Source organism: Colobus angolensis, unplaced genomic scaffold (assembly GCF_000951035.1).
Source record: "Colobus angolensis palliatus isolate OR3802 unplaced genomic scaffold, Cang.pa_1.0 Scaffold278, whole genome shotgun sequence".
NCBI lineage: Eukaryota > Metazoa > Chordata > Mammalia > Primates > Cercopithecidae > Colobus > Colobus angolensis.
In genome coordinates, this window is record NW_012116021.1 from 136,510 (window position 1) to 160,292 (window position 23,783).

A 23,783-nucleotide genomic window follows, 5' to 3' on the forward strand; every position below is an offset into this window, starting at 1 on the left:
GCAGAGAAGACAGGGAGTAGGAGCTGGAGCCAAAGCCTCTAAACATTGTGCTTACTCTGCCTGACAGCAAAATGGCCATTTCCCCATTGAAGAACTCTCTATTAAATCCCAGCTACTCAGGAGGCTGAGGCAGGAGAATCACATGAACCTGGGAGGCAGAGGTTGCAGTGAGCTTAGATCGCACCACTGCACTCCAGCCTGGGTGACAGAGCAAGACTCCATCTAAAAAAAAAACCACAAAGTAAGTTAGGTCTCTACCTCACAATGTCCATACAAATTAGTTCCAGAGGGAAGATACACTTAATTAAAGATATACTTAAGTAATACACAAAATTACTCAAAAAATTTTATACCTCTGGTGTGGGACAGTCTTTTCTAAACTTTAACATGAGACTTAAAAGATATAATAAGGGAAAAGATAAGCAGATTTTGCACCAAAAATTATCAAAAGTCTCTGTGTGATGGAAAACATCAAGGTTTAACAAATGACAGATATGGAAGAAAATATTTGCAGCACATAGAAAAATCGAGTACAATTACTTTAGGAGAAAAGCTTGCTTCAGGGTCCTTAGAGAAAGTCACTGGGGACTGCCAAGCAGCCATCTAAAGGCAAGAGTGACAGGGCTGAGTTCTTCCAGGTCATCAGAGTTGTTGCTGCCCCTATTAGGCCACACAGTGGAACCCTGTTTATATCATAGCAGAAGAAACAGGATTATCAGTGTGAACTGCTTAGCATGGTGCCTGGTATATACAAGAGCTCCACAAATGTGAGCTATAATCCTATTAGTAAAGGATGCTAAGCAGTTCCACTGTGGCAGGTGTCATTTGCTAGTAGAATTTGTAATCAAACAGGAGGGTAATCTATGAACACCTAGAAAATTAGCAGAATAAAGGATACTATCTTTGGAGGCTTTAGATGTGCAATGAAATTATTTGTCTGACAGAAACGAGTGCTTAATTCTATTTACTAGCCTTTAAAATGACTTAAGGCAGGCCAGGTGTGGTGGCTCACGACTGTAATCCCAGCACCTCGGGAGGCCAAGGTGGGTGAATCACCTGAGCTCAGGAGTTGGAGACCAGCCTGAACAACATGGCAAAACCCCATCTCTACCAAAAAAATACAAAAATTAGCCAGGTATGGTGGTGTGTGCCTGTAATCCCAGCTACTCGGTAGGCTGAGGCAGGAGAATTGCTTGAACCCGGGAGGCAGAGGTTGCAGCGAGCCAAGATTGCGCCATTGCACTCCAGCCTGGGTGACAGAGCAAGACTCTGTTAAAAAAACAAAACAAAACAAAACAAAACCATAAAATGACTTAAGGCCATGTGGCTCAAGGTGTGATTCAGAATCACCAGAATTGCTGTTGAAAGTACAGATTTCTGGTCTGACTAGAGCTTCTTCAGCCTGGAGGCTGCAATGCAGATGTGTAGGGCAGAGCTACAGCTGCCCTGAGACTGCCATGTAACAGAAGCAAGAAACAAAAGCTGATTTCAGTGCACAGGGGTATAAAGGCAGATTCCCAGGTACAACCTTTGAACTGGTCTCTGGGAGTAGAGGCCAAAGAATTTGCATTTTCAACAAGCTCTCAGGTGATTCCTGTGCGTGCATAATTTGGAAATGGCCCAACTTTTAAAGCAAGCAGCAACCCTTTACCACAGAGCTGTGGCACTGAGACCTGAGTTTTTTTTTTTTTTTTTTTGAGACAGAGTCTTGCTTTGTTGACCAGGATGGAGTGCAATGGCACAATCTTGGCTCACTGCAACCTCTGCCTCCTGGGTTCAAGCAATTTTCATGCCTCAGCCTTCCAAGTAGCTGGGACTATAGGCGTGCACCACCACACCTGGCTAATTTTCGTATTTTTAGTAGAGACGGGTTTTCACCATGTTGGCCAGGCTGGTCTTGAACTCGTGACCTCAAGTGATCCACCTGCCTCAGCCTCCCAAAGTGCTGGGATTACAGGCGTGAGCCACTGCGCCTGGCCAGCCTCAGTTCTGAGGGTTACCATCAGAATGAACCAAGACATGACAGAAGCCATTTCAACCACTGGAGATGGATCGGATTCTATTCCTACATTTACTTGGAACCGTCTAGCTTTCATGAAGAAGGAAGGGCTATATGGCCAGTTGGAACCACAGAGAGAAAGGCTCCAGTTGAGCCATTAAAAGCTGGTCCTCCCATGTAGGGTGAGCCAACCCAGATGGTGTCCTCATATAGCTTGCCTTGGGGTAGGTAAAACGTAAAACTTTGAACACTTGTGCAGAGAGAGCAGCATCTTTAATTTGACCTGAACCTGACTTGCTTACCTTGCTCTGTCACTGTGGTTAGTAATGAGGCATCTGTGCACTCACAGAGGGGGGAAATCAGTCTAGGATGGTGGGAATGAGGCTTACCATCCACAATAGAGATCTCTGAACAAAATCTTTGTTCTTCCCTAACAAAAAAGTGTGTGAAGGACAAACACTTCAAGGGGTCATTCTCATTTTCATAGTGAGAAGAGATAAGATACCAGATCCTTCACAATGACCCTCAATTTTACTTAGGGTCAGTGAGAAATCAATTCAGATGGTAACAGTCACCAGGACGAACTGGGTCTGCAATCTCCCTTCATTTTGGCTCCTGACTTTGGATCTCCTTAGTTGAGAATAAGCCTGAACGAAAAATCCATGTAGTTTGGTAGTCTGGGCACAGGAAACCAAAGTGGAGCTGGAGATGCGGACTCTCCAGCATTCGGAATGTGACAGGGTTGAGTGTGGAGACCTGGAGAAGGCCCCTCAGTGGAGGAGGAAGCACTGGTGTTTCACAATCAGCATGCCTCCTGCGAGTTTGAATATTTGCGTCCCTCTCAAATTCATACTGAAACTTAACCTCCAATGCAGCATATTAAGAGGTGGGGCCTTTAGAAGGTGATTAGATCATGAGAGTTTCTCCCTTGTGAATAGGATTAAGCCCCTAGTGAAAGAGGCTTCACACAACTTGCCTTTTTTTACCGTGAGGATGCAGTAACAAGGCACCACCTTGGAAGAAGAAAGCAGCCCTTGCTAGACCCTGAACCTGCCAGCACCTTCATCTTGGACTTCCTACCTCTAGAACTGTAAGAAAATGAATTTCTGTTCTTTATAAATTACCCAGTCTCAGGTATTTTGTCATAACAGCACAGACTAAGATACCCAGAGACTTGCATTCCAACTAGAGGTGCAAGCACACCTATAATTCTGCCCTCTCAACTCCCAATGCCAAAAATTGCTAAACAAACATTAAAAATGTAAAAACAGCCCAGGCGCGGTGGCTCACGACTGTAATCCCAGCACTTTGGGAGGCCAAGGCAGGCAGATCACCTGAGGTCAGGAGTTCCAGACCAGCCGGACCAACATGGCAAAATCCTGTCTCTACTAAAAATACAAAAATTAGCCAGGCGTGGTGGTGGGCACCTGTAATCCCAGCTACTCGGGAGGCTGAGGCAGGAGAATCGCTTGAACCTAGGAGGCAGAGGTTGCAGTGAGCTGAGATCTAGCCATTGCACTCCAGCCTGGGCAACAGAGCAAGACTCCCTCTCAAAAAAAAAAAAAAAAAAAAAGCAAAAACAGTCAAACTCAAAGGAAATCATCTTTGACAAACAATGGAGAGAATAATACAGCCATTAGCAGAGGCTGAACCTATGCAGCTTGAGAGAAGTAGAGACTAGTTCAGGATGGTAGGTGCTGGGACTTCAAAGTCCACATGGGACAGGTAACCAAGTGTAACGTCAGGGGACCAGAACCAGACTCTGAGAGGAACACAGGCAGGAAAAATGTAAGCTGTAAACAAAAACAGGATGACATGCAAGCAACCTAAAATAATACTTTAAAATATCTGTATGTGCAATCACCAAAGAGCTAAAGGAAGATAGTCTTGCAATGAGAAAATGACTGAAAAGCAAATAAGATTTTACAAATTATACATGCTGGAAATGTAAAAATACAAATATTGAAATATGCTTTATGGGATAAACCCTAGACTGGAAGCAGATGACATAAAAATTTAGCAGGTCTGGAAAACAACTGAGGAATCACCCAGAATGCACCACAGAGATAAAAGAAATATAAAAAAGAAGCTAAGACAGATGGAGGATAGACTGAGAAGCTTTGGCATAATGTTTCATAGCAGTTTTAGAAAAAAAGGCTAGTGAGAATATGGGAAAGAAAAAACAAAGACGGTGAATTTTTCAGAACTGAAGAATGATGTGAGATCTCAGAATCAAAGAGCTCATTAAGTTCCAAGAAAGGTACATTTAAAAAAACGGGTCAGGTGCAGTGGCTCACGTCTGTAATCCCAGCATTTTGGGAGGCCAAGGCGGGTAGATCACTTGAGGTCAGGAGATTGAGACTAGCCTGGCCAACATGGTGAAACCCTGTCTCTACTAAAAATACAAAACAAAAAACAAAACAAAACAAAATATGTAGCTGGGCATGCTGGCACACACCTATAGCCTGTAATCCCAGCTACTTGGAAGGCTGAGGCAGGAGAATCGCTTGAACCTGGGAGATGGAGGTTGCAGTGAGCTGAGATCATGCCACTGCACTTCATCCTGAGTGACAAGAGCACAACTGCGTGTCAAAAAAAATAAAAATAATAACCTCATGTAGATATATTGCAAATTATGTAAGACAAAACCTTAACAAGACCAGGCGCGGTGGCTCACACCTGTAATTCCAGCACTTTGGGAGGCCAAGGTGGGCGGATCACTTGAGGTCTGGAGTTTGAGATCAGCCTGCCCCCATGGCAAAACCCTGTCTGTACTAAAAATACAAAAATTAGCTGGGCTGGTGGCACATGCCTGTAGTCGAAGCTACTCAGGAGGCTGAGGCAGAAGAATAGCGTGAACCGGGGAGATGGAGGTTGCAGTGAGCTGAGAACGCACCATTGCACTCCAGCCTTAGCAATACAGTGAGTGAAATTCCCTCTCAAAAGAGAAAGGCAAATATAAGAACTTATTGAGAAACTGCAGGAATGAATATAACCTGTTATACAACCATGGTTTAACTGTAGATTTTATGCCTAGTGTTTTTTTTGTCCCCCCCCCCCCCCCCGGAGACGGTGTCTCACTCTGTCACCCAGGCTGGAGTACAGTGGCATGACCTTGGCTCACTGCAACCTCCGCCTCCTGGGTTCAATTGATTCTCCTGCCTCAGCCTCCTGAGTAGCTGGGACTACAGGCGCCTGCCAGCATGCCAGGCTAATTATTTTGTATTTTTAGTAGAGACGGGGTTTCAACAGTGTTAGCCAGGATGGTCTCAATCTCCTGACCTCGTGATCCGCCTGCCTCGGCCTCCCAAAGTGCTGGGAATACAGGTGTGAGCTGCCGCGCCTGGCCTAGCCTAGTGTGTTTCTTTGGAACTTATCAAAATGTCTCTGGAGGCTGGGTGTGATGCCTTCATGCTTGTAATCCCAGCACTTTAGGAGGCCAGATCCCAAAGTTGTCTTTAGTTGTATTTTAGACTCTACTAAAAATACAAAAATTAGCTGGGCATGGTGGTGTGCACTTTAATCCCAGCTACTAGGGAGGCTGTGGCATGAGAATCACTTGAATCTAGGAGGCAGAGGTTGCAGCGAGCCAAGATTGTACTACTATACTCCAGCCTGGGCAATAGAGCGAGACTACATCTCAAAAAAAAAAAAAAGGAAAAAAAAAATCTCTGAAACATTTCATGTCCTGATTTGTTACTGACCTGTGACTCTGTAAAAGTTTACTTTTGCAATTTGGATTAATAATTTTATGAATGCAAATTGGAGATGCTGTTCACAAAAAAAAAAAAAGAAAATAGAAAAGTCTTACAAAGGAAAGACAGTCACAGTGATAGCAGACATCTAGTTAGCTACAATAGACACCCAGAGTCCATTCAAACCTAGAGAAAACTCCACCTTGAATTTGCTCTCGGCTACACCATTCAAGAGCAAGGGGGAAATGACATTTTCAGACACACAAAGACTCAAGAGTTTGTAATGTACAAAACTTTAGTGGAAGAAAATAGGTGTACTTAAGGAAAAAGAGAATTTGTCTAGGGGCATGAACTGATGAGAGGGAGGGTATACCTAAATATTGGCTATACATGTAATACTATTTTATAGTTTAAAAAGAGGCAGGAACTAAAATTCTAGATAGCAATACTGTTAAGAGTTATTCAAGGCTGGGTGCAGTGGCTCACGCCTGTAATCCCAGCACTTTGGGAGGCCGAGGCAGGAGAATCACGAGGTCAGGAATTCAAGACCAGCCTGGCCAACATGGTGAAACCCCATCTCTACTAAAAATACAAAAAATTAGCTGGGCATGGTGGCGCACGCCTGTAGTCCCAGCTACTAGGGAGGCTGAGGCAGAATAGCTTGAACCGGGGAGGCGGAGGTTGCAGTAAGCACAGATTGTGCCACTGCACTCCAGCCTGGGCGATAGTGCGAGACTGTCTCAAAAAAAAAAAAAAAAAAAAAGACTTATCCAAGGGGTTCTTCTTGTTCAGAATATAAGCACACCTTGTGATTCATATGCACAAAGAAACATATGGGAATGTTGACTGCAGCGCTATTTGGTGTGGTGAAAAATGAACAACAACTAATTGTCAAAAGAGAATGCACACATAAAATACTATGTTAATAAAATACTATTAAGTAAACTAAAGGAATGATGTAAATATATACATATATCAACATAAATCTCAAAAATATTGATGAGGGTAAAGGAAGCTGCAGAGTGAGATGTACTTTCAACATACTTAAAAAAGCCACCGGGGCAGTGGCTCACGCCTATAATCTCAGCATTTTGGGAGGTTGAGGAGGGCAGATCATCTGAAGTCAGGAGTTTGAGACCAGCCTGGCCAACATGGCGAAACCCCATCTCTACTAAAAATACAAAAATTAGCCGGGCATGATGGTGTGCACCTGTAATCCCAGCTACTAGGGACGCTGAGGCAGGAGAATCACTTGAACCTGGGAAGGTGAGGTTGCAGTGAGCCAAGATTGTGCCACTGCACTCCAGCCTGGGCGACAGAGCAAGACTCTGTCTCAAAAACAAATAGAAAATTCAGGAGGGCACAGTGGCTCAGGCCTGTAATCCCAGCACTTTGGGAGGCTGAGGTGGGCGGATCACCTGAGGTCAGGAGTTCAAGACCAGCGTGGCCAACATAGTGGAACGCCATCTCTACTAAAAAATAAAAAATAAAAAAATCCAAAAACAGGTACTAAGATGACAGACCTTGCAACATATGGTGCTAGAAAAACTGGACATCCACAAGCAAAACCATACATCATATATTTTGTATATGGTATATATACAAAAAATTACATCATATACAAAAATTAACCCAAAATGTTCTTGCCACAAAAACAAAAATTTGGGTTACTATGTGAAATGATGGATGTGTTAATTTGCTTCACTATAGTAACCTTTTTACTACCTGTATGTAGCCTCATAATATCATGTTGTATACCTTATGCCAAATTAAATCGATTTAAAAAGAAATGTAACCCAAAATGGATCAAAGACTTTACCTTTAAAAGCTAAAATGGTAACTTTGGGAGGCCAAGGCAGGTGGATCATCTGAGGTCAGGACTTAAAGACCAGCCTGGCCAGCATGGCGAAACCCCATCTCTACAAAAAATACAAAAATTAGCCAAGCGTGGTGGCGCACGCCTGTAATCCCAGCTACTCGGGAGGCCGAGGCAGGAGAATCGCTTGAATCCCGGAGGCGGAGGTTGTGGTAAGCCGAGATCGCACCATTGCACTCCAGCCTGGGCAACAAGAGCGAAACTCTGTTTCAAAGAACAAAGCAAAAAAAAACCAAACCAAAAAACTAAAACGATAAAGCTCCTAGAAGAAACGGGAAAAACTTCATGGCATTAGATTTGGCAAGAATTTTTTAGCTATGACACTAAAAACACGGGCAACAAAATACATAAAGTGGACTACAACAAAGCCATCTTTTGTAACAAAAAAAATTGTAATCCTACTCCCGCAAAACTAATTAAAAAAAATTAAGTACAAAGTTCTCCAAAATGTACCATACCCTGGGGATTACACTAAACTTTGTTCATTTGTTTTCTTTTAATTCGGCTTTTTTGGTTGCCCTTCACCTACTTTTTCCCAGAGTCCTCCGTTGGGGCCTTCACTCGGGCAAACAACTAACGTAGTGGAACAGCTTTGACCTAACAATTTCCTCATACCCAAGATGATCGCTTTTCCAGACAACTTAATAAACTTTGGCTTTAATGGATGACTGGATGCAGAAAAAAATAAATAAAAATAAACCTCAGCTGCTCAGCAACGACTAAAAAAACCACCAGCCTGCAATCCCTCCCCATGGCCACTGAGCAAAATTCCACCACCTCCCCTACACTCCAACTACTGCCGGGCTCCCGGGTTCGACAGCCCCGGGCCACTTCCGGGCCTTCCCGGAAGTCCCTCTCGCTTAACAACCAAAGTAAACCGCAATGCGGAAGGGCCAAGGGATTGCCAGTCACCGAGTTTCCGGCGCGGCTTGAGGTACTGGGGAACCGCAGTCCCCCACCGGCCCAATCGTGTTGCTGCTGGGGTCTCTCCCGTGCCCAGTAATGTTGTCAGTAAGCGGGCGGCACACCCTTCCAATAGGTCTTTTCTTTTTTCTTTTTTGAGATGGAATCTCGCTCTGTCGCCCAAGCTGGAGTGCTCACTACACTCCAGCTCGGCTCACTACAACCTCCACCTCCCGGGTTGAAGCGATTCTCCTGCCCCAGCCTCCTGAGTAGCTGGAATTACAAGCGCGAGCCACTGCGCCCGGCTAATTTTTTTTTGTATTTTTAGTAGAGATGGGGCCTTGCCATGTTGGCCAGGCTGGTCTTGAACTCCTGACCTCAAGTAATCCATCCGCCTCGGCCTCCCAAAGTGCTGGGATTACAGGCGAAAGACGCCGCGCCCGGCCCCCTTCCAGCTTTCTTAACGGGGAAGGCTGCTACCATTTCTTGAGCACCTATGTATCAGGCTCCATCAGGCACGTCACAATCTAACCTGATAATTACACAACGCATCTCACTGATAAGGAAGCCAGGTTCGGAGGGGTTGAGGCCCCCAACCTGAGGGAGGTGACTCAGGGACACACAATTAGTCCTTTGCTGAAGGACAGACAGTCCCCCATTCAGGAGACTGGAGAAGGAGCAGCAGCAGCTTAAACCTTAACCCAGAGTTTTTATTTTCCATAACGTCTTAGGAACTAGTACTTACATAATCTCAAGTCCCTGAGGGGCCAGAGATCCCACCATGCAAAATAGCAAACAGAGCCAAGACTTGGGGAGAGGCAGTGAGTGCATCACAAATGGATGGGTACATCTGATTCCCACACGCGGGGCTCAGCTTAGTTAGTAGGAGACCTTTCGATTGAGAAAAAATGCAAGTCTTTTTTTGGCCTGTAGTATCTGGGAAGGATGGAGGGAGTTCGGGAGGCACAGAAAAGATGCTGTATGAATCCTGTCCGGCCTGAATGAGGCTGGAGTTGTGCCTCTGGATAGCTTCAAGCACTGATCAGAGTGTCAGCCCCCGCTCCTTGAACAGATGCTTTAGCGCCTCTTCCAATTGCCGGTTTGTTCCCTGAAGCCCCTTCACCACCTGCGCTGCCCACTCGAAGTATTCCTGGACTCGATGTTCTGACCATCCTGCGTAAGAGTCGACAGAAACTTGCTAGCGTGATGTCAAGGAAAGCACTGCCTTTTCCCCACTTCCTGGCAAGCCTGGTTCAGGGCCATGAGTTCCTGATGGGATGAGCTCTCCTGAAAACTTCCCCTTGGCCCAGCTATTGTATTTTTACCGTATGAAAGAAGAGTAAATAGTGGTCCAGTAGGATTAATTTGGGAATTAAGAATGCCCAGGGTTTTTCAGGGGAACTGATCAACCTGTGTCTTCAGAAGGCGGCACCCCCCTACCCTTTCCCTTAGAGCCCATAGGAAAGCGTACCCTCTGGGGTGCAGCGATTCAGGTCCCTCAGATTGTACAGCTTGTCTGCCAGTTTCACCAGTTTGGCCCCGGGGCTACTGTGGGGCGCTTGCTCCACCTGCAGCCGCTTTCTCTCCAGCTTGGGCAGAGTCTTGTCATCTGTTACCTCCTCCACCAGGCGCCGCACCTCTGCCCCAAAGTGTAGCTCCACCTCATCCAGGGTGGTGTCTGTGTCCTCCACCGTGTCATGGAGCAGGGCCGCCTGGGGACAAGTTCCCACTCAGCCCTGAGATGTCAGCGAAGGGATGCCCATTGCTGAATGGGGCCCCTGATCCCCATCCCAGACTCCTGGCAGAGAAAGGGGAAAGTTACCTGTAACACCACAATGTCAGTGATTCCCGCCTCGTGGGTCAGGATCCGAGCCACACCTGATGGGGAGGGGCAAAGCAGGAAGTCAGGTCGGAGATAGCTCCAAGGCGGTGTGTTGTGGGTTTTGGAGAGCCAGATGTGGCCCGTCCTGGCCTCTCACTAGCTGGGTGATCTTGGTCAAGTCCCTCACCCTCTGGGTGTCAACCGACAAAGGGAACGATCATGCCTACCGCTCCAATTGTTATGAGGCTTAAACGGTATATCGCACTAAGCTTGGGTCAAAATAGGTGCTCAATGAGGTGCACGCACCCCACGTTTCCTTCCCAGTCCCCACCCCCCAGGTGCCGCAGCCGGTGCTCCGCGGTCGACGAGCCCACCGATGGGGTGGTTAATGTAGGGGGTCCCTTCCGGGTCCTTCCGCCGCTGCTGCCGGTGCTTGCGAGCAGCGAAGTCGGCAGCCTCCAGCAGCTGGGCGGCCTCGGAGCCCATCGCGCGGATGGGGCGGGCGACGGCGGCAGCGGGGGCCGGGACGGAACGTTTACAGCGCCCCCTGGCTCCGGGGAGGCCCGGGGATCGTGGAGGCTATTCAGCGGGCTGAGTTGGGCCTGCCCTAGATGAATTCCTCTGGAGCTGACATGCCTGGCGCAGAGAGCAAGTGATGTGGAAAGCTGCCTTCAGCTTCGCAGCCACCAGCTCAATGTACTCTGTTGGAGGTGCAAAAAGAACATAAGCCTGGCTCTCTGGGAGCCCACAGTCTGTGGAAAAGAGGAAGACAGACAAGAAATAAGGCAGTGGTCTCACAGTGCGCTGAATCCAGGGTGGGAAGGCTCAGGGGACTATGGGAGCGGGAAGAAAGGACAATCCACCTACCCTCAGAGTCAGAGACAGCTTCTCCCAGAAGCTCCCCCCATGAACAATCTTCAACCTGTCAAAGCTCTGAAAACTCTCCAAGTGTTCTAAAAACAGTTCTCCCTGCAGGGATGGGCCAGGTTCTGTGGGCAGGGGAGCCTCACCTTTGGACCCAGGAGACCCTAGGGCCTGACCTGAAAAATCAGAGCCTTCACTGGGAGCCCTGCCTAATTGCTTCAGACTTAGGCTCCCAGGTAGCTGTGACGTTTCTGCAGGAACTGCCTTTGTTCTCAGTGTTGCAGATGAAATTTGCATTGCCTTCTTATGCCATGAGAGCTCCTATTTCAGTCTCTAGGCACCTTCTGTGGGCCCCTGAGGTGATGAGTGTTGTCATTGCTGTTCTGGGAGCATGATGTTGTCAGGCTTGGGTAGGCACTGGAATAGCACTTAATTCTGCTGGCTGGTGGCCTTGAGCCTTCCGGAGAAATTCCCTGTCTTAGGGCAGCTGAGGGGTAAGAGAGACCTGATGGTCCCTATGGAACTCCTCTGTGAGAGGGGGTTCCCTATTAGCTAAGTATACTGTAATCAGACAGGTAGCTTTTGTGTTCTGGCTGGTAGCTGGGGCAGATGAGGCCCAGGGGAAAAGCTAATAAAGGACTCACCCTTGGTTTTCAGCTAGTCTTGGTGGTTGCCATGCAGCAGAGGTTAGGGAGGGAAGCCCCACATGCTGGAAGTGAGGTCTTTGGGACCTGAAATAGAAGGGTCAGAATTCCCAGAGCTTCCATGGCAGCCTGGAAGTTGGAGAATGGGTAGAAACATATTTGGCTCTAAATGCTTGTTTGTTCTTCATACTAATGGCTCAGCTGCTCTCTCATCCCTCATTCTGTCCTCTAGTCCTTTGAGCCTTCTCTCCTTCAGCAGTTTGGCAATGCAGTCCCCATGTTTTCCAACAGGAGGTAGAAACCCAGTCCCTGTCATCTCTCTCTAAAAGCCTGTGATAGAGAAGCTTCAGACTTGTATTAATGGTGCCCGAGGGCTTTGGAGCTTTGATTTTTATTTCCTTATTGTATGCAGTCATGGCCTAGAAAGAGAAATGTTAGGGTTCCCAGGACCAGGACAGAGGTGGTGGTGAAATCTCATGGGCGTCCGGAGAAGAAGGTCAGGCCCCTTGCTGACAGGCCTATCCGTGGGGCTACTGCTGCTCTTCAGCTGGGTGACCCTTGTCCAGTCAACCTCTCTCTCAGGTACAGCACTTACCCCTGTGGCCCACCTGCCTTTCCTGCTATGGGCTATTCCTGGGAACTGGAACTGATGGGGATGAATGGAAGGGCGCCTGCTCTTCCGGTAGGGGCTGATCTCTTTTACTCTCCAGTAGGGGTGGAGTGGGCTGTGGAAAGATCCCTCCTGCTTATTTCTAGCCCCCCAACCTCTCTCTTCAGCTCTGGTCCACCACCCTCACTTGTGCCAGACCACCCGGGATGTCAGTGGCCACCACTACCCTGGTTTCTTTTGCCCTCGTCTCTCTGATTCTCCAGAGGGAGCCTACTGCTGCCACCTGCAGGCTGCAGGGGGCTCCTGCTGCACCCAGGCTGAATTTGAGGCCCTGTACCAAGTCAACCTGTCCGCTCTTCCGCCCCTGCCCATCCTCAGGTGAGATCTCCAACCCCAGAGCCACTGGAACATCGACAGGGTGTTCCAGTATCTGGTGCTCTGTTCCTAAATTATGGGGTGGGAGGCTTGTAACTTACAGACTAGTAAAGGGACAGACCGCAACGGAAAATCATGTAGATCATGATTACAATTACAAAGGAGAAGTTCAGGGGGCTGTGCAAGCGGATAATGGGGAACCATCCTGAATCTGCCCATGGGTGGCTCTAGGATGAGCTCCTAAATTCGTATGCAAATGTGTGTATGTAAGACTACATTTATTTGGGGATGGAGTCCCGAGCTTTCTCCGGACTCCCAGGGGTTCTGTACTGCCACAAAACGCAGCAGCCAGAGCGCGGCCAGGGCCGGGATCCAGATACTCTTTTCTCTCCCGCAGGGGCCCAGGACAACTCCTAGTGCTGGGCCTCTACAGCCTACTGGTTCTGACCCTGATGACCGCAGACCTTGTGCACTTCTGCTGCGATCGGGGCCGGGGTCGGGGCTGGAGCCACTGCAAGCTTCCCTCTAGGTCCTCCGCCGCGAACTCCCTGCAGGTCTCCGCGGGGACAGCTTAGGCGCGCGGGGAGCTTGCCTGCACCTGCGATCCGGAGTCGAGTGCCCCGCCCCTGCTCGGGCGCGCTAACTCCTTAGCCCTGCCCCTCTCTGACTCCACCTCCGACGCAAGAGTGGGGCGGGGCAGCTCCCGGCAGCGTCCGGAGCCAGACTCGCCCCGCCCCAGAGACTGCGCCTGCGTGGGCACGGGACAACCTCCTCGCGATGACTGTGAGTGGTCCAGGGACCCCCGAGCCCCGGCCGGCCACCTCCGGGGTGCGTACCCAGTCTTCGCGCCATCACCCCTTCGCACCCGCCCTGACCATCCCCGGCCTCCTTCTCCCCATCCACGAGGCTCGTGCCCATCCCTCCTCTCCTCTTCCCTTAGCTCCAGGGCTCTGCCCCGAACCCCCTCCGAGTTTCCGCCCCCTTTCTCTCTACAGGCCAGCTCAGTGGAGCAGCTGCGGAAAGAGGGCAACGAGCTGTTCAAATGTGGAGACTACGAGGGCGCCCTGGGGGCCTACACTCAGGCCCTGGGTCTGGACGCGACGCCCCAGGACCAGGCCATTCTGCACCGGAACCGGGCCGCCTGCCACCTCAAGCTGGTGAGGGAGCCTGGCGCTCTTCCCCTCGCCTGCCGGGCCCGGGTTCGCCCATCTCAGCTGATGCTTGGGCCCCAGCAGGGAATTCAAGCTCCCAGGCCATCCCCGCTTGCCAGATGTCTTTTGCACCTCAGTGTGAAGGGGGATCGGGTGACCTTGGACAGCGAGAGTACCCCTGCTGCCTGGTTAGTGCCCCGAAAGGGAGATGACCATTCTTTCAGGCTCCTGTCTTTCTCTTACAGGAAGATTACGACAAAGCAGAAACAGAGGCATCCAAAGGTAGGGGAATGGTGGACCCTCGTGTGGAGCTGTAGGGCTTCTGTGGTGGGCAAGGACTCTGGGACCGCTGCACCATCACATTCTCCTCCTTTGGCCCCAGAGACACGTCTACCTTCTTTCTTTCCCACTGCCTCGGGCCTTTCCTTTTCTGCAGCTACCCTCACCTTTTCTGAGGCTGAAGCACCGAGCCCCATAATTCGTCCCCCTACCTTCTTCTGGCCTTTCCTCGAGATCTTTCCCTACTGCTCTTGCCTGGAAATGGTGGCCTCATGGGTGCTGACAGCGCTCCTGTTTGTGCTCAGCCATTGAAAAGGATGGTGGGGATGTGAAAGCACTCTACCGGCGGAGCCAAGCCCTAGAGAAGCTGGGCCGCCTCGACCAGGCTGTCCTTGACCTGCAAAGATGTGTGAGCTTGGAGCCCAAGAACAAAGTTTTCCAGGAGGCCTTGCGGAACATCGGGGGCCAAATTCAGGAGAAGGTGTGTGAGTGACCCAGAGAGGTGGAAGCTTGACCGGTGGTGAAGGGATCTGGGCCAGGGGTGCAGACACAGTTCTCCAGACAAGAGATACTGATGGCAAGTGAACATACAGAATTCTGGTTAACCTTGCCTGTGGCCAGGGAAAAGCAAATTAAGATGACAGCGTGTTACTGTTGATTTGGAGGTCTGTTTGGCAGACATTTAAAAGTTTGTATACTTTTCGAGAAGGAGAGAGGCAGACACATCAGTGGTGAGGCTGGTACAGCTCTTTTGGAGAGTACTTTAGCGTATCAAATTTGAAATGAGCGTATCTTTTGATCCCATATGTTTACTTCTTGCTGTTTCTCTCAGAGAAACCTTGCCCATGTGCACAAGTAGACATGTGTATGTTTATTTCAGCCTTTTTTGTAGTAAGAAAAGCTTGGAACTTGCCTAAATGCCCAGCCATAGAGGAATGGCTGAATAAATTGGGTAATGTCCTCACTACAGACTCTTACATAGTTACTGAGAATGGGTAGATACACACATATTGAAATGGAAGGCTCTGGGACACTTGTTGAATAAACAAAGCAAAATAGGCAGGGCATGCTGTCTCATGCCTGTAATCCCAGTGCTTTGGGAGGCCAAGACAGGACGATCACCTGAGGCCAGGAGTTTGAGACCAGCCTGGGCAACATAGTGAGACCCTGTTGCTACCAAAACTTAAAAAGTTAGCTGGGTGTGTTGGCACACCCTTGTAGTCCCAGCTACTTGTGAGGCTGAGGCAGGAGAATCCTTTGAGCCCTGGATTTTGCAGTTACAGTGAGCTATGATCGTGTCACTGCACTCCAGCCTGGCTGACAGAGTGAGGCCCTGTCTTTTTTGAAAAAGAAAAGAAGAAAAATATATGGTAACACATATGGTATTATATCATTTATGTTAATGATCCCCTGCATAGCAAAATAATGCTATATTTTTTCTGTGGGTACACTTGGGTATGTAAATACAAAGGAAAATATTTGATTTATTTATGTATTTATTTATTTTTTGAAACGGAGTCTTGCTGTGTTGCCCAGGCTGCAGTGCAGTGGTGTGATCTCAGCTCACTGCAACCTCTGTCTCCCAGGTTCAAGCAATTCTTCTGCCTCAGCCCCCCAAGTAGCTGGGACTGGGACTACAGGGGCGTGCCACCACGCCCAGCTAAGTTTTTGTACTTTTAATAGAGACAGGGTTTCACTGTGTTGGCCAGGATGGTCTGGAGCCCCTGACCTCGTGATCTGCCCACCTCGGCTTCCCAAAGTGCTGGGATTACAGGTGGGAGCCACTGCGCCCAGCTGAAAATATTTTTTTTTAAAAATTTATTTTTATTTTTATTTTTTGTTTATGTATTTTGAGATAGGGTTGTCACCCATGCTGGAGTACAACCTCTGCCTCCCAGGCTCAAGCGGTCCTCCTACCTCAGCCTCCCAAGTAGCTGGGACAAATGCGTGTCACCACTCTCGCCTAATTTTTATATTTTTGGTAGAGACAGGGTTTTACTGTGTTGCCCTGCTAGCTGGTCTTGAGCTCCTGGGCTCAAGGGATCTATCCACCTCAGCCTCCCAACTTGCTGGGATTACAGGTATGAGCCTTGGCACCAGGCCAAATATGCATTTTTCTTTATTTTTTCAGGAAAATATTTTACTTTATTTATTTATTTTTTTGAGACTGAATCTCACTCTGTCGCCCAGGTTGGAGTGCAGTGGCGTGATCTCAGCTCACTATAAGCTCCACCTCCTGGGTTCACGCCATTCTCCTGCCTCAGCCTCCAGAGTAACTGGGACTACAGGCGCCCGCCACCATGCCCGGCTAATTTTTTTGTATTTTTAGTAGAGACGAGGTTTCACCGTGTCAGCCAGGATGGTCTCAATCTCCTAACCTCATGATCCACCTGCCTTGGCCTCCCAAAGTGCTGGGATTACAGGCATGAGCCACTGTGCCGGGCCTAGGAAAATATTTTAAAAGATATACATCAAAATGGTAACATTGCAACCCCTGGGGAAAGGAATGGGATTGAGAGGACTTTCCAAAGGAGACTGCATCACCTGTTCATATTTTTTTAATAAAGAGAAGTTGTATAAAATATATATGTTTTTAAATTAGGAGAAAAGAATCTAAAGACCATTATGAACTATAACCAAGCTCAAATTCACCAGATAATTTGATGTTAAAATGCTGACACAGTGGAAGCAGATAACATGATGGCAGACACCTCACTGAAATGTTGAAACCTGGGAAAGCAAATAGGTTTTCTCTCCCAGTGCCAACTCTGATTGGCAGTGGCTGCCCAGAATCCTATGTTGAGAAGAATTAGGAAGCAGATTGCCTGAGCTGAGCAGGGGAACATGCCATGACTGGTTAGTCATGGCTGCCATGGATGCGAGAGAGAAAGGCAGGTGGCCCACATGCTAGGCTCTTGCCACCATCTATGCCCAGGACTCTGGGGGCTGGGGGTAGGCCTAGGATGATCTTGCCCACTCAGATTATTATTATTATTATTATTGAGACAGAGTCTCACCCTGTCACCCAGGCTAGAGAGCAGTGGCAGGATCTCTGCTCTCTGCAACCTCTGCCTCCCAAGTTCAAGCGATTCTCCTGCTTCAGCCTCCTGAGTAGCTGGGATTACAGGCATCTGCCACCACACCCAGCTAATTTTTGTATTTTTAGTAGAGATGGGGTTTCACGATGTTGGCCAGGCTAGTCTCGAACTCCTGACCTCAGGTGATCTGCCTGCCTTGGCCTCCCAAAGTTTTGGGATTACAGGCGTGAGCCACTGTCCCCAGCTCAGATTGTTTTTAAAACAGTCCAAAGAGATTTCTGGAGCTAAAGGAAGTGTTAGCAACTACCTCACAATCTGCCAGCTCCCTGGCAGGAGTTATAAATGCTTAGTTCAGTGCCATGGGCAGCCCATTCACACTGCCACAACGTAGATGGCACCACTGTGAGTGGGTTGCTTTGTAGCTGACAGGATGCCTCCCCTCCCGAAAGGCACTACAGCATGGGCACTTCCCCTGCTGCCCAAGCAGGAAATCGCTCAGAAAGAAAAACAACTGCGGGAAATTTAGGAGGCACTGCCAGGCATGTCTCTTCCTGCCCAGGGTAGCTAGGTGCTAGCCCTGAGCCTAGACATCTTCACTGTGCCTCCCAGAGTGAGGAGCTAGAGACATATGAATAGGGAATATGATCTCTCTGGCCAAGAGCCATGATTTCTTCCATGCTTTGTTGGTTTGTCTAGGTGCGATACATGTCCTCAACGGATGCCAAAGTGGAACAGATGTTTCAAATACTGTTGGACCCAGAAGAGAAGGGCACTGAGAAAAAGCAAAAGGTATAGGCCCCGGGCTGAGTCAGTAAGTGAGCTCCCACAAGAGCCACTCATCCATAGTACCCTTCACCCATGTAGGCCCCAGAAGCCCCTGCTGCCCTGCTCTGCAGCTCCTCCAATCATGCAGCTGGGCTCATGGGGCCTGGATGGGAGGTCTGAGGGTCTGGGGCTTTAGCGTGAGCCAAGGAGTTCACAGAGTGCCTTGTTGACCAAGCCCCGTGCCAGGAGCTGGGTGTACGGAGGTAACTGAGGCACTGTCCCAGCCCCTCGGGCTGTGCTGGGGACTCATTTGCTCTAACCATCAATTCTGAGAGAAGGCTCTTCCCTCTACTTACACAGGAAGCTAAACTTCAAAGAGGTTATTTTTTGGCCATGATCGCTCAACTGTGAAGTGGAAGCAGTGAGGTCTGGGGCTCGGGGCCCCTGCTCACCAGTGCTGCGTCCTATGCCACGTGCAGTGTCAACATTATAATGTACTTCCTTTGATGTAGGCTTCTCAGAACCTGGTGGTGCTGGCCAGGGAGGATGCTGGAGCAGAGAAGATCTTCCGGAGCAATGGGGTTCAGCTCTTGCAACGTCTGCTGGACACAGGAGAGACTGACCTCATGCTGGCAGCTCTGCGTACGCTGGTTGGCATTTGCTGTGAGCATCAGTCACGGGTAGGTGGAGTGGAGAGGCTGGTTACTGCTTCAGTCCCTTTGTCTGTCTGTCCATCTGTCCCTCCGTCCACCTATCTGCCCATCTGCCCATCCACCCATCTGCCCATCCATCCATCCATCCACTCTTCCACCCACCCTCTACCCCTTATCTTATTCTAAAAAGAACTTAGGCCAGTCATGGTGCCTCACACCTGTAATCCCAGCACTTTGGGAGGCTGAGGCAGGTGGATCACTTGAGGTCAGGAGTTCAAGACCAGCCTGGGGGACATGGAGAAACCCCATCTCTACTAAAAATAAAAATATTAGCCAGGCACGGTGGCGTGCGCCTGTAATCCGAGCTATTCAGGAGGCGGAGGCATGAGAATTGCTTGAACTCAGGAGGTGGAGGTTGCAGTGAGCCGAGATCATGCCGCTGCACTCCAGCCTGGGTGACAGAGTGAGACTATCTCAAAAAAAAAAACCAAACAAACAAAAAGAACTTAAGGCAGAGTACAAGGAGATACATGTAACAAGAGAGAAAAAATAAAAATGGGGTGAAAAAGACCAACATAAATTAGGATGAAGTGGGGCTAGCAAGAGCAAAAACAGCCCTGGGGTACCCGAAGCACTTGCTTTATTGGGGGCTTACAAGTGTGAGCCCCAGCTTTTCTGCAGCCAGCTCCCAAAAACACATTGGTCACTGACTCCTTCAGTGTCCGTATGGCACAAGCAAGCTCATTGCCCAGAAAAGGGCACTTGTCCTTGCTCTAAAGATCAAATTGTCATTTCCTCTGGAGCAGAGAATCCTCATAGTGAGTGATGTGGTCAGTGATGTCACCACAGCATCTTTTTTTTTTTTTTTTTTTTTTAGACAGAGTCTCGCTCTGTTGCCCAGACTGGAGTGCAGTGGTACAATCTCCGCTCATTGCAAGCTCCACCTTCTGGGTTCACGCCATTCTCCTGCCTCAGCCTCCCGAGTAGCTGGGACTACAGGCATCCGCCACCATCTCCGGCTAATTTTTGTGTATTTTTAGTAGAGACGGGGTTTCACCGTGTTAGCCAGGATGGTTTTGATCTCCTGACCTTGTGATCCGCCTGTCTCGGCCTCCTTTCAAAGTGTTGGGATTGCAGGCGTGAGTCACTGCGCCTGGCCACCACAGCATCTCTTTACCATTGAGACAGCGACCAGACACGTACGGCTTGGCCCCAACATGATTCTCAGCACAGATGGTGGTGGCCCAGCATGGACAGTTCAGCAAGAACAGTCCTGCTCCTGGGCCAGTGTGGTGAAGTCCTGAGCTGGCTTGCTCCAGGGGAGAGGGAACCAAAGACTAGACCCTTGGTTGCTTTTAGGGGAGCCCACAATTTCTAGATAGGAGTGGAACTGTGAAATAGTCAATGAAATCTCTTTAGGCTGAGCTTGGGCTGCATTTTGGGTCTCACAAGGCTAAGATTGGTAAAAGCATATGCATTCTGTTCCCTCCTGCCTTCTGGTCCATCCCAGTTCACAGTCTTGGCCAAGGACACTCAGCTGCTAAGTGGAAGCAGTCAGGATCAGGGCTCAGTGGACCAAGCAGGCCTTCTAGGGTTCTCCAGCTTAGAAACGGGGTGGAGAGGTCTCATGGGCCCATTCCGTGCACATCCACATCCCCAGGTGTGGAAAGAACCTCAGGGTTTACATTGGGGAAGAACTATACCATTAAGCCTTGTGGTCAGGTAGCTTTGTCTAGGTTTAGGTCTTTTTCTTGGGGAGACATGAGCTAAAGCAACTGCTCCCAGGGCCGCAGTATACTGTGTCTTCTCTGCCGCCAAGGAGAGGTAGTAGGGCATTGCTCTGGAATGTTTCCTTTAGGAAGTCTTTCTAACAAAATTATCCTGCCATTACCCTGGGTCATGCCATCTGTTCTGTCTTGTTTTCACCTGGAGCTGGGCCGTCCACCCAATTCTCTTCTTCTGGCCATATTCTCTAACTTACAGTTAGGGATATCTGTGGCTGTCCTTGACCAACTGGAAGCTTCTGTCCACCTCTCCCACTCCAGACAGTGGCAACCCTGAGCATACTGGGAACTTGGCGAGTGGTCTCCATCCTGGGTGTGGAAAACCAGGCTGTGTCCCTGGCTGCCTGCCACCTACTGCAGGTTATGTTTGATGCCCTCAAGGAAGGTGTCAAAAAAGGATTCCAAGGCAAAGAAGGCGCCATCATTGTGGGTGAGTGGAAGCAGGTCTGGGGTCTTGTGGACGTTACTGTCATGGAAGGGATGGGGCTGAGCCAGCCAGGCCAGTTTTTGGGGACTAGACTTGGAGCTTCAGGTTGCTTGGTATACGGTTTGGTGACATTATTTTACTCTAGATTCTCAGCAGCCAAGGTGTCTCAGGACAAAGCTGGAGCTCAGTCTGGAGCCTGGGATGTGGATCCCTCCTTCCCTGTGTCTCCCTGGTTTGTTGAAGTTCAAGGGTCAAATAGGGCTGGGCTGCTGTGGAACCCACTGATATCTTCTTGTTGCCAGATCCCGCCCGGGAGCTGAAGGTCCTCATCAGTAACCTCTTAGATCTGCTGACAGAGGTGGGGGTCTCTGGCCAAGGCCGAGACAATGCCCTGACCCTCCTGATTAAAGCAGTGCCCCGGAAGTCTCTCAAGGACCCCAACAACAGCCTCACCCTCTGGGTCATTGACCAAGGTAGGTAATATAGTTCACAAAAACTTGCTTGGGCAGCTGAAGTTTGTTTATCCTTAGGAGTAATAAGAAAAGTTGTGAGTGGGGCCAGGCATGGTGGATGATGTACTTTGGGAGGCAGGGGGTCACTTGAAGCCAGGAGTTTGAGATTAGCCTGGGCAACATAGCGAGAGCCTGTCTCTATGAAAAATTTTAAAAATTAGCTGGGCATGGTGGTGTGCGCCTGCAGTCCTAGCTACTCCACAGACTGAGGTGGGAGAATTACTTAACCCTGGGAGGTCAAGGCTTCAGTGAGCTATGATCGCACCACTGCAGTACAGTCTGGGCAACAGAGGGAGACCCTGTCTCAAAAAAAAAAAAAAAAAAAGAAAGAAAGAAAAGTTGTGATTATCTCCAGCCACGTGTCTGCACTGAAGTGCGTCCTTTGGCCCAGGAGGATGCTGGAACTGAGAAGATGTTCCAGAGCAATGGGATTCAGCTCTTGCAACACCTACTAGACACAGGAGCTACCCTTAGGGGGCTCAAAGTTAGACTCTTCTATCATGTGTGTGTGCAGATACATGCACATTGAATGGGCCTGCAAGCGGGTTAGCAGAGAGGGTGGATTAGCTTTCTGTATCTTTTTTTGTTTTGAGATGGAGTCTCACTCTGTCGCCCAGGCTGGAGTACAGTGGCACGATCTCAGTTCACTGCAGCCTCCGTTTCCCAGGTTCAAGCAATTCTCCTGCCTGAGCCTCTCGAGTAGCTGGGATTACAGGCACGCATCAGTATGCCCAGCTAATTCTTGTATTTTTAGTAGAGATGGAATCGCACCATGTTGGCCAGGCTGGTCTCGAACTCCTGACCTCAAACAATCCGCCCACCTTGGTGTCCCAAAGTGTTGCGATTACAGTCATGAGCCATTGCACCCAGCCTCTGTTTTTTGTTTTTTTTTTTTTTAGTGAGCACGTATTACTTACATACTCAGAGGAAAAAATAAAGGTAGATATATCAATTCATCTCTCTTTTCCCCTAAAACATAAATAAGAGCTGGGTGCTGTGCTTCGTACCTATAATCCCAGCACTTTGGAAGGCCGAGGCGGGCGGACCATGAGATCAGGAGTTTGAGACCAGCCTGGCCAACATGGTGAAACCCTATCTCTACTAAAAGATACAAAAAATTAGCCGGGCGTGGTGGCATGCACCTGTAATCCCAGCTACTCTGGAGGCTGAGGCAGGAGAATCGCTTGAACCCAGGAGGCGGAGGTTGCAGTGAACCGGGATCGCACCATTGCACTCTAGCCTGGGCAACAGGGCGAGACTGTCTCAAAAAAAATAAAAAAAAAAAGATAAATAAGAAAAGCTCTGCAAAGGCCCTGCATGAGCAGGGACTTTCACAATGATCCTATGAGGTGTGGATATTCCTTTCCCCTTAGTTTTACAGATGAGGAACCTCAAAGCTCCAGAGCATTTGGCCCCAGAGGAAGGGTTGGCATGCAGGCCTCACTTCTGAGGTCCTTTCCGATCCTATAGCTGCCTCCCTTAGGTAGCAGATCAGCTAAGCAGATTCTCTGGGCTGCCCTGGACGCAGTTGTCAGAACTCTGTAGCTTTCTTGTCTTGCTTTTCTCCGCATCTCCTAGGAAGCCTCTTCCTTTTACTTGTAGGGGTTGGAACTAGTGTTCTAATTTCTAAATGGGGTGTCTTTTCAGGTCTGAAAAAGATTTTGGAAGTTGGGGGCTCTCTACAGGACCCTCCTGGGGAGCTTGCAGTGACCGCGAACAGCCGCATGAGTGCCTCCATTCTCCTCAGCAAGCTCTTTGATGACCTCAAGTGTGATGCGGAGAGGGAGAATTTCCACCGACTCTGTGAAAACTACATCAAGTAAGGAAGTCTGTTTCACCTCCTGTTGCCAGGGATTCCAGCAAAAAAGTTCTGACTCCTTGAGCAGGGGCAGAAATGAAAGGTTTCCAGCAGAAAGAGTAGTTTTAAGGAGGACTAGTTGGGGGCTGGACGAAGGGAAAGTGGCCCCAAGGCCCACTTCCTGCTCCAAAGTGGCCTCCCCAGGGAGGTTCTTTCTCAAATCAATGTTCCAGTAATGCAACAAATGCCATCAAGCACATACTGGGTTTATCAAGCACTTCCTACACATCTATTCCCACACAGGTGAAACATGACAGTCCTTATTATTTTTTTTGAGACGGAGTTTCACTCTTGTTGCCCAGGCTGGAGTACAATGGCATGATCTCGGGTCACCGCAACCTCCGCCTCCCAGGGTTCAAGCGATTCTCCTGTCTCAGCCTCCTGAGTAGCTGGGATTACAGGCATGCGCCACCACACCCAGCTAATTTTGTAGTTTTAGTAGAGACGGGGTTTCTCCATGTTGGTCAGGTTGGTCTCGAATTCCTGACCTTAGGTGATCCGCCTGCCTTGGCCTCCCAAAGTGCTGGG

The 23,783-nt window shown here is 49.1% G+C and overlaps 2 protein-coding genes across 4 annotated transcripts in view; one reads left to right on the forward strand and one right to left on the reverse strand.

Moving 5' to 3' along the window:
- The first annotated feature begins 8,429 nt into the window (after positions 1 to 8,429).
- The window catches only part of UNC45A (unc-45 homolog A (C. elegans)), a 24,595-nt gene continuing 9,241 nt past the window's right edge, over positions 8,430 to 23,783 (forward strand). Inside the window, exons 1-12 of one of the 2 annotated variants that reach the window (XM_011948277.1) lie at positions 8,430 to 8,504; positions 12,216 to 12,385; positions 12,581 to 12,791; positions 13,186 to 13,616; positions 13,784 to 13,945; positions 14,185 to 14,221; positions 14,524 to 14,699; positions 17,953 to 18,045; positions 18,534 to 18,701; positions 20,720 to 20,888; positions 21,188 to 21,358; positions 23,045 to 23,216. In XM_011948277.1, the coding sequence (XP_011803667.1) occupies positions 13,566 to 13,616; positions 13,784 to 13,945; positions 14,185 to 14,221; positions 14,524 to 14,699; positions 17,953 to 18,045; positions 18,534 to 18,701; positions 20,720 to 20,888; positions 21,188 to 21,358; positions 23,045 to 23,216 (1,199 nt within the window). In that variant the 5' untranslated portion in view covers positions 8,430 to 8,504; positions 12,216 to 12,385; positions 12,581 to 12,791; positions 13,186 to 13,565. The remainder of the gene's footprint in view (positions 8,505 to 12,215; positions 12,386 to 12,580; positions 12,792 to 13,185; positions 13,617 to 13,783; positions 13,946 to 14,184; positions 14,222 to 14,523; positions 14,700 to 17,952; positions 18,046 to 18,533; positions 18,702 to 20,719; positions 20,889 to 21,187; positions 21,359 to 23,044; positions 23,217 to 23,783) is intronic. The other variant, XM_011948278.1, reaches the window with a different exon arrangement.
- Positions 9,064 to 10,802, reverse strand: HDDC3 (HD domain containing 3). 2 transcript variants are annotated; one of them, XR_001002444.1, is made up of 5 exons: positions 10,670 to 10,795; positions 10,296 to 10,351; positions 9,945 to 10,185; positions 9,303 to 9,646; positions 9,064 to 9,083 (listed from the first exon to the last, which is right to left on the reverse strand). XR_001002444.1 is itself a non-coding variant. In XM_011948279.1 (4 exons), exons 1-4 carry the CDS (start codon positions 10,779 to 10,781, stop codon positions 9,516 to 9,518), a joined length of 540 nt encoding a protein of 179 aa, XP_011803669.1. In that variant the 5' UTR covers positions 10,782 to 10,802; the 3' UTR covers positions 9,163 to 9,515. The 2 variants fall into 2 exon arrangements, 1 of the variants encoding a protein (XP_011803669.1); XM_011948279.1 differs by lacking the exon at positions 9,064 to 9,083 and having other exon boundaries at positions 9,163 to 9,646; positions 10,670 to 10,802.

What these genes read in the sequence shown, in the direction of transcription:
- HDDC3 (XM_011948279.1), bottom strand. Translation starts at nt 10,781, where the DNA reads ATGGGCTCCGAGGCCGCCCAGCTGCTGGAGGCTGCCGACTTCGCTGCT. An exon ending in CTGACATTGTGGTGTTACAG is followed by an intron (nt 10,186 to 10,295) that starts GTAACTTTCCCC and finishes ACTTGTCCCCAG; the next exon opens with GCGGCCCTGCTCCATGACAC. An exon ending in GAATCGCTGCACCCCAGAGG is followed by an intron (nt 9,647 to 9,944) that starts GTACGCTTTCCT and finishes ACTCTTACGCAG; the next exon opens with GATGGTCAGAACATCGAGTC.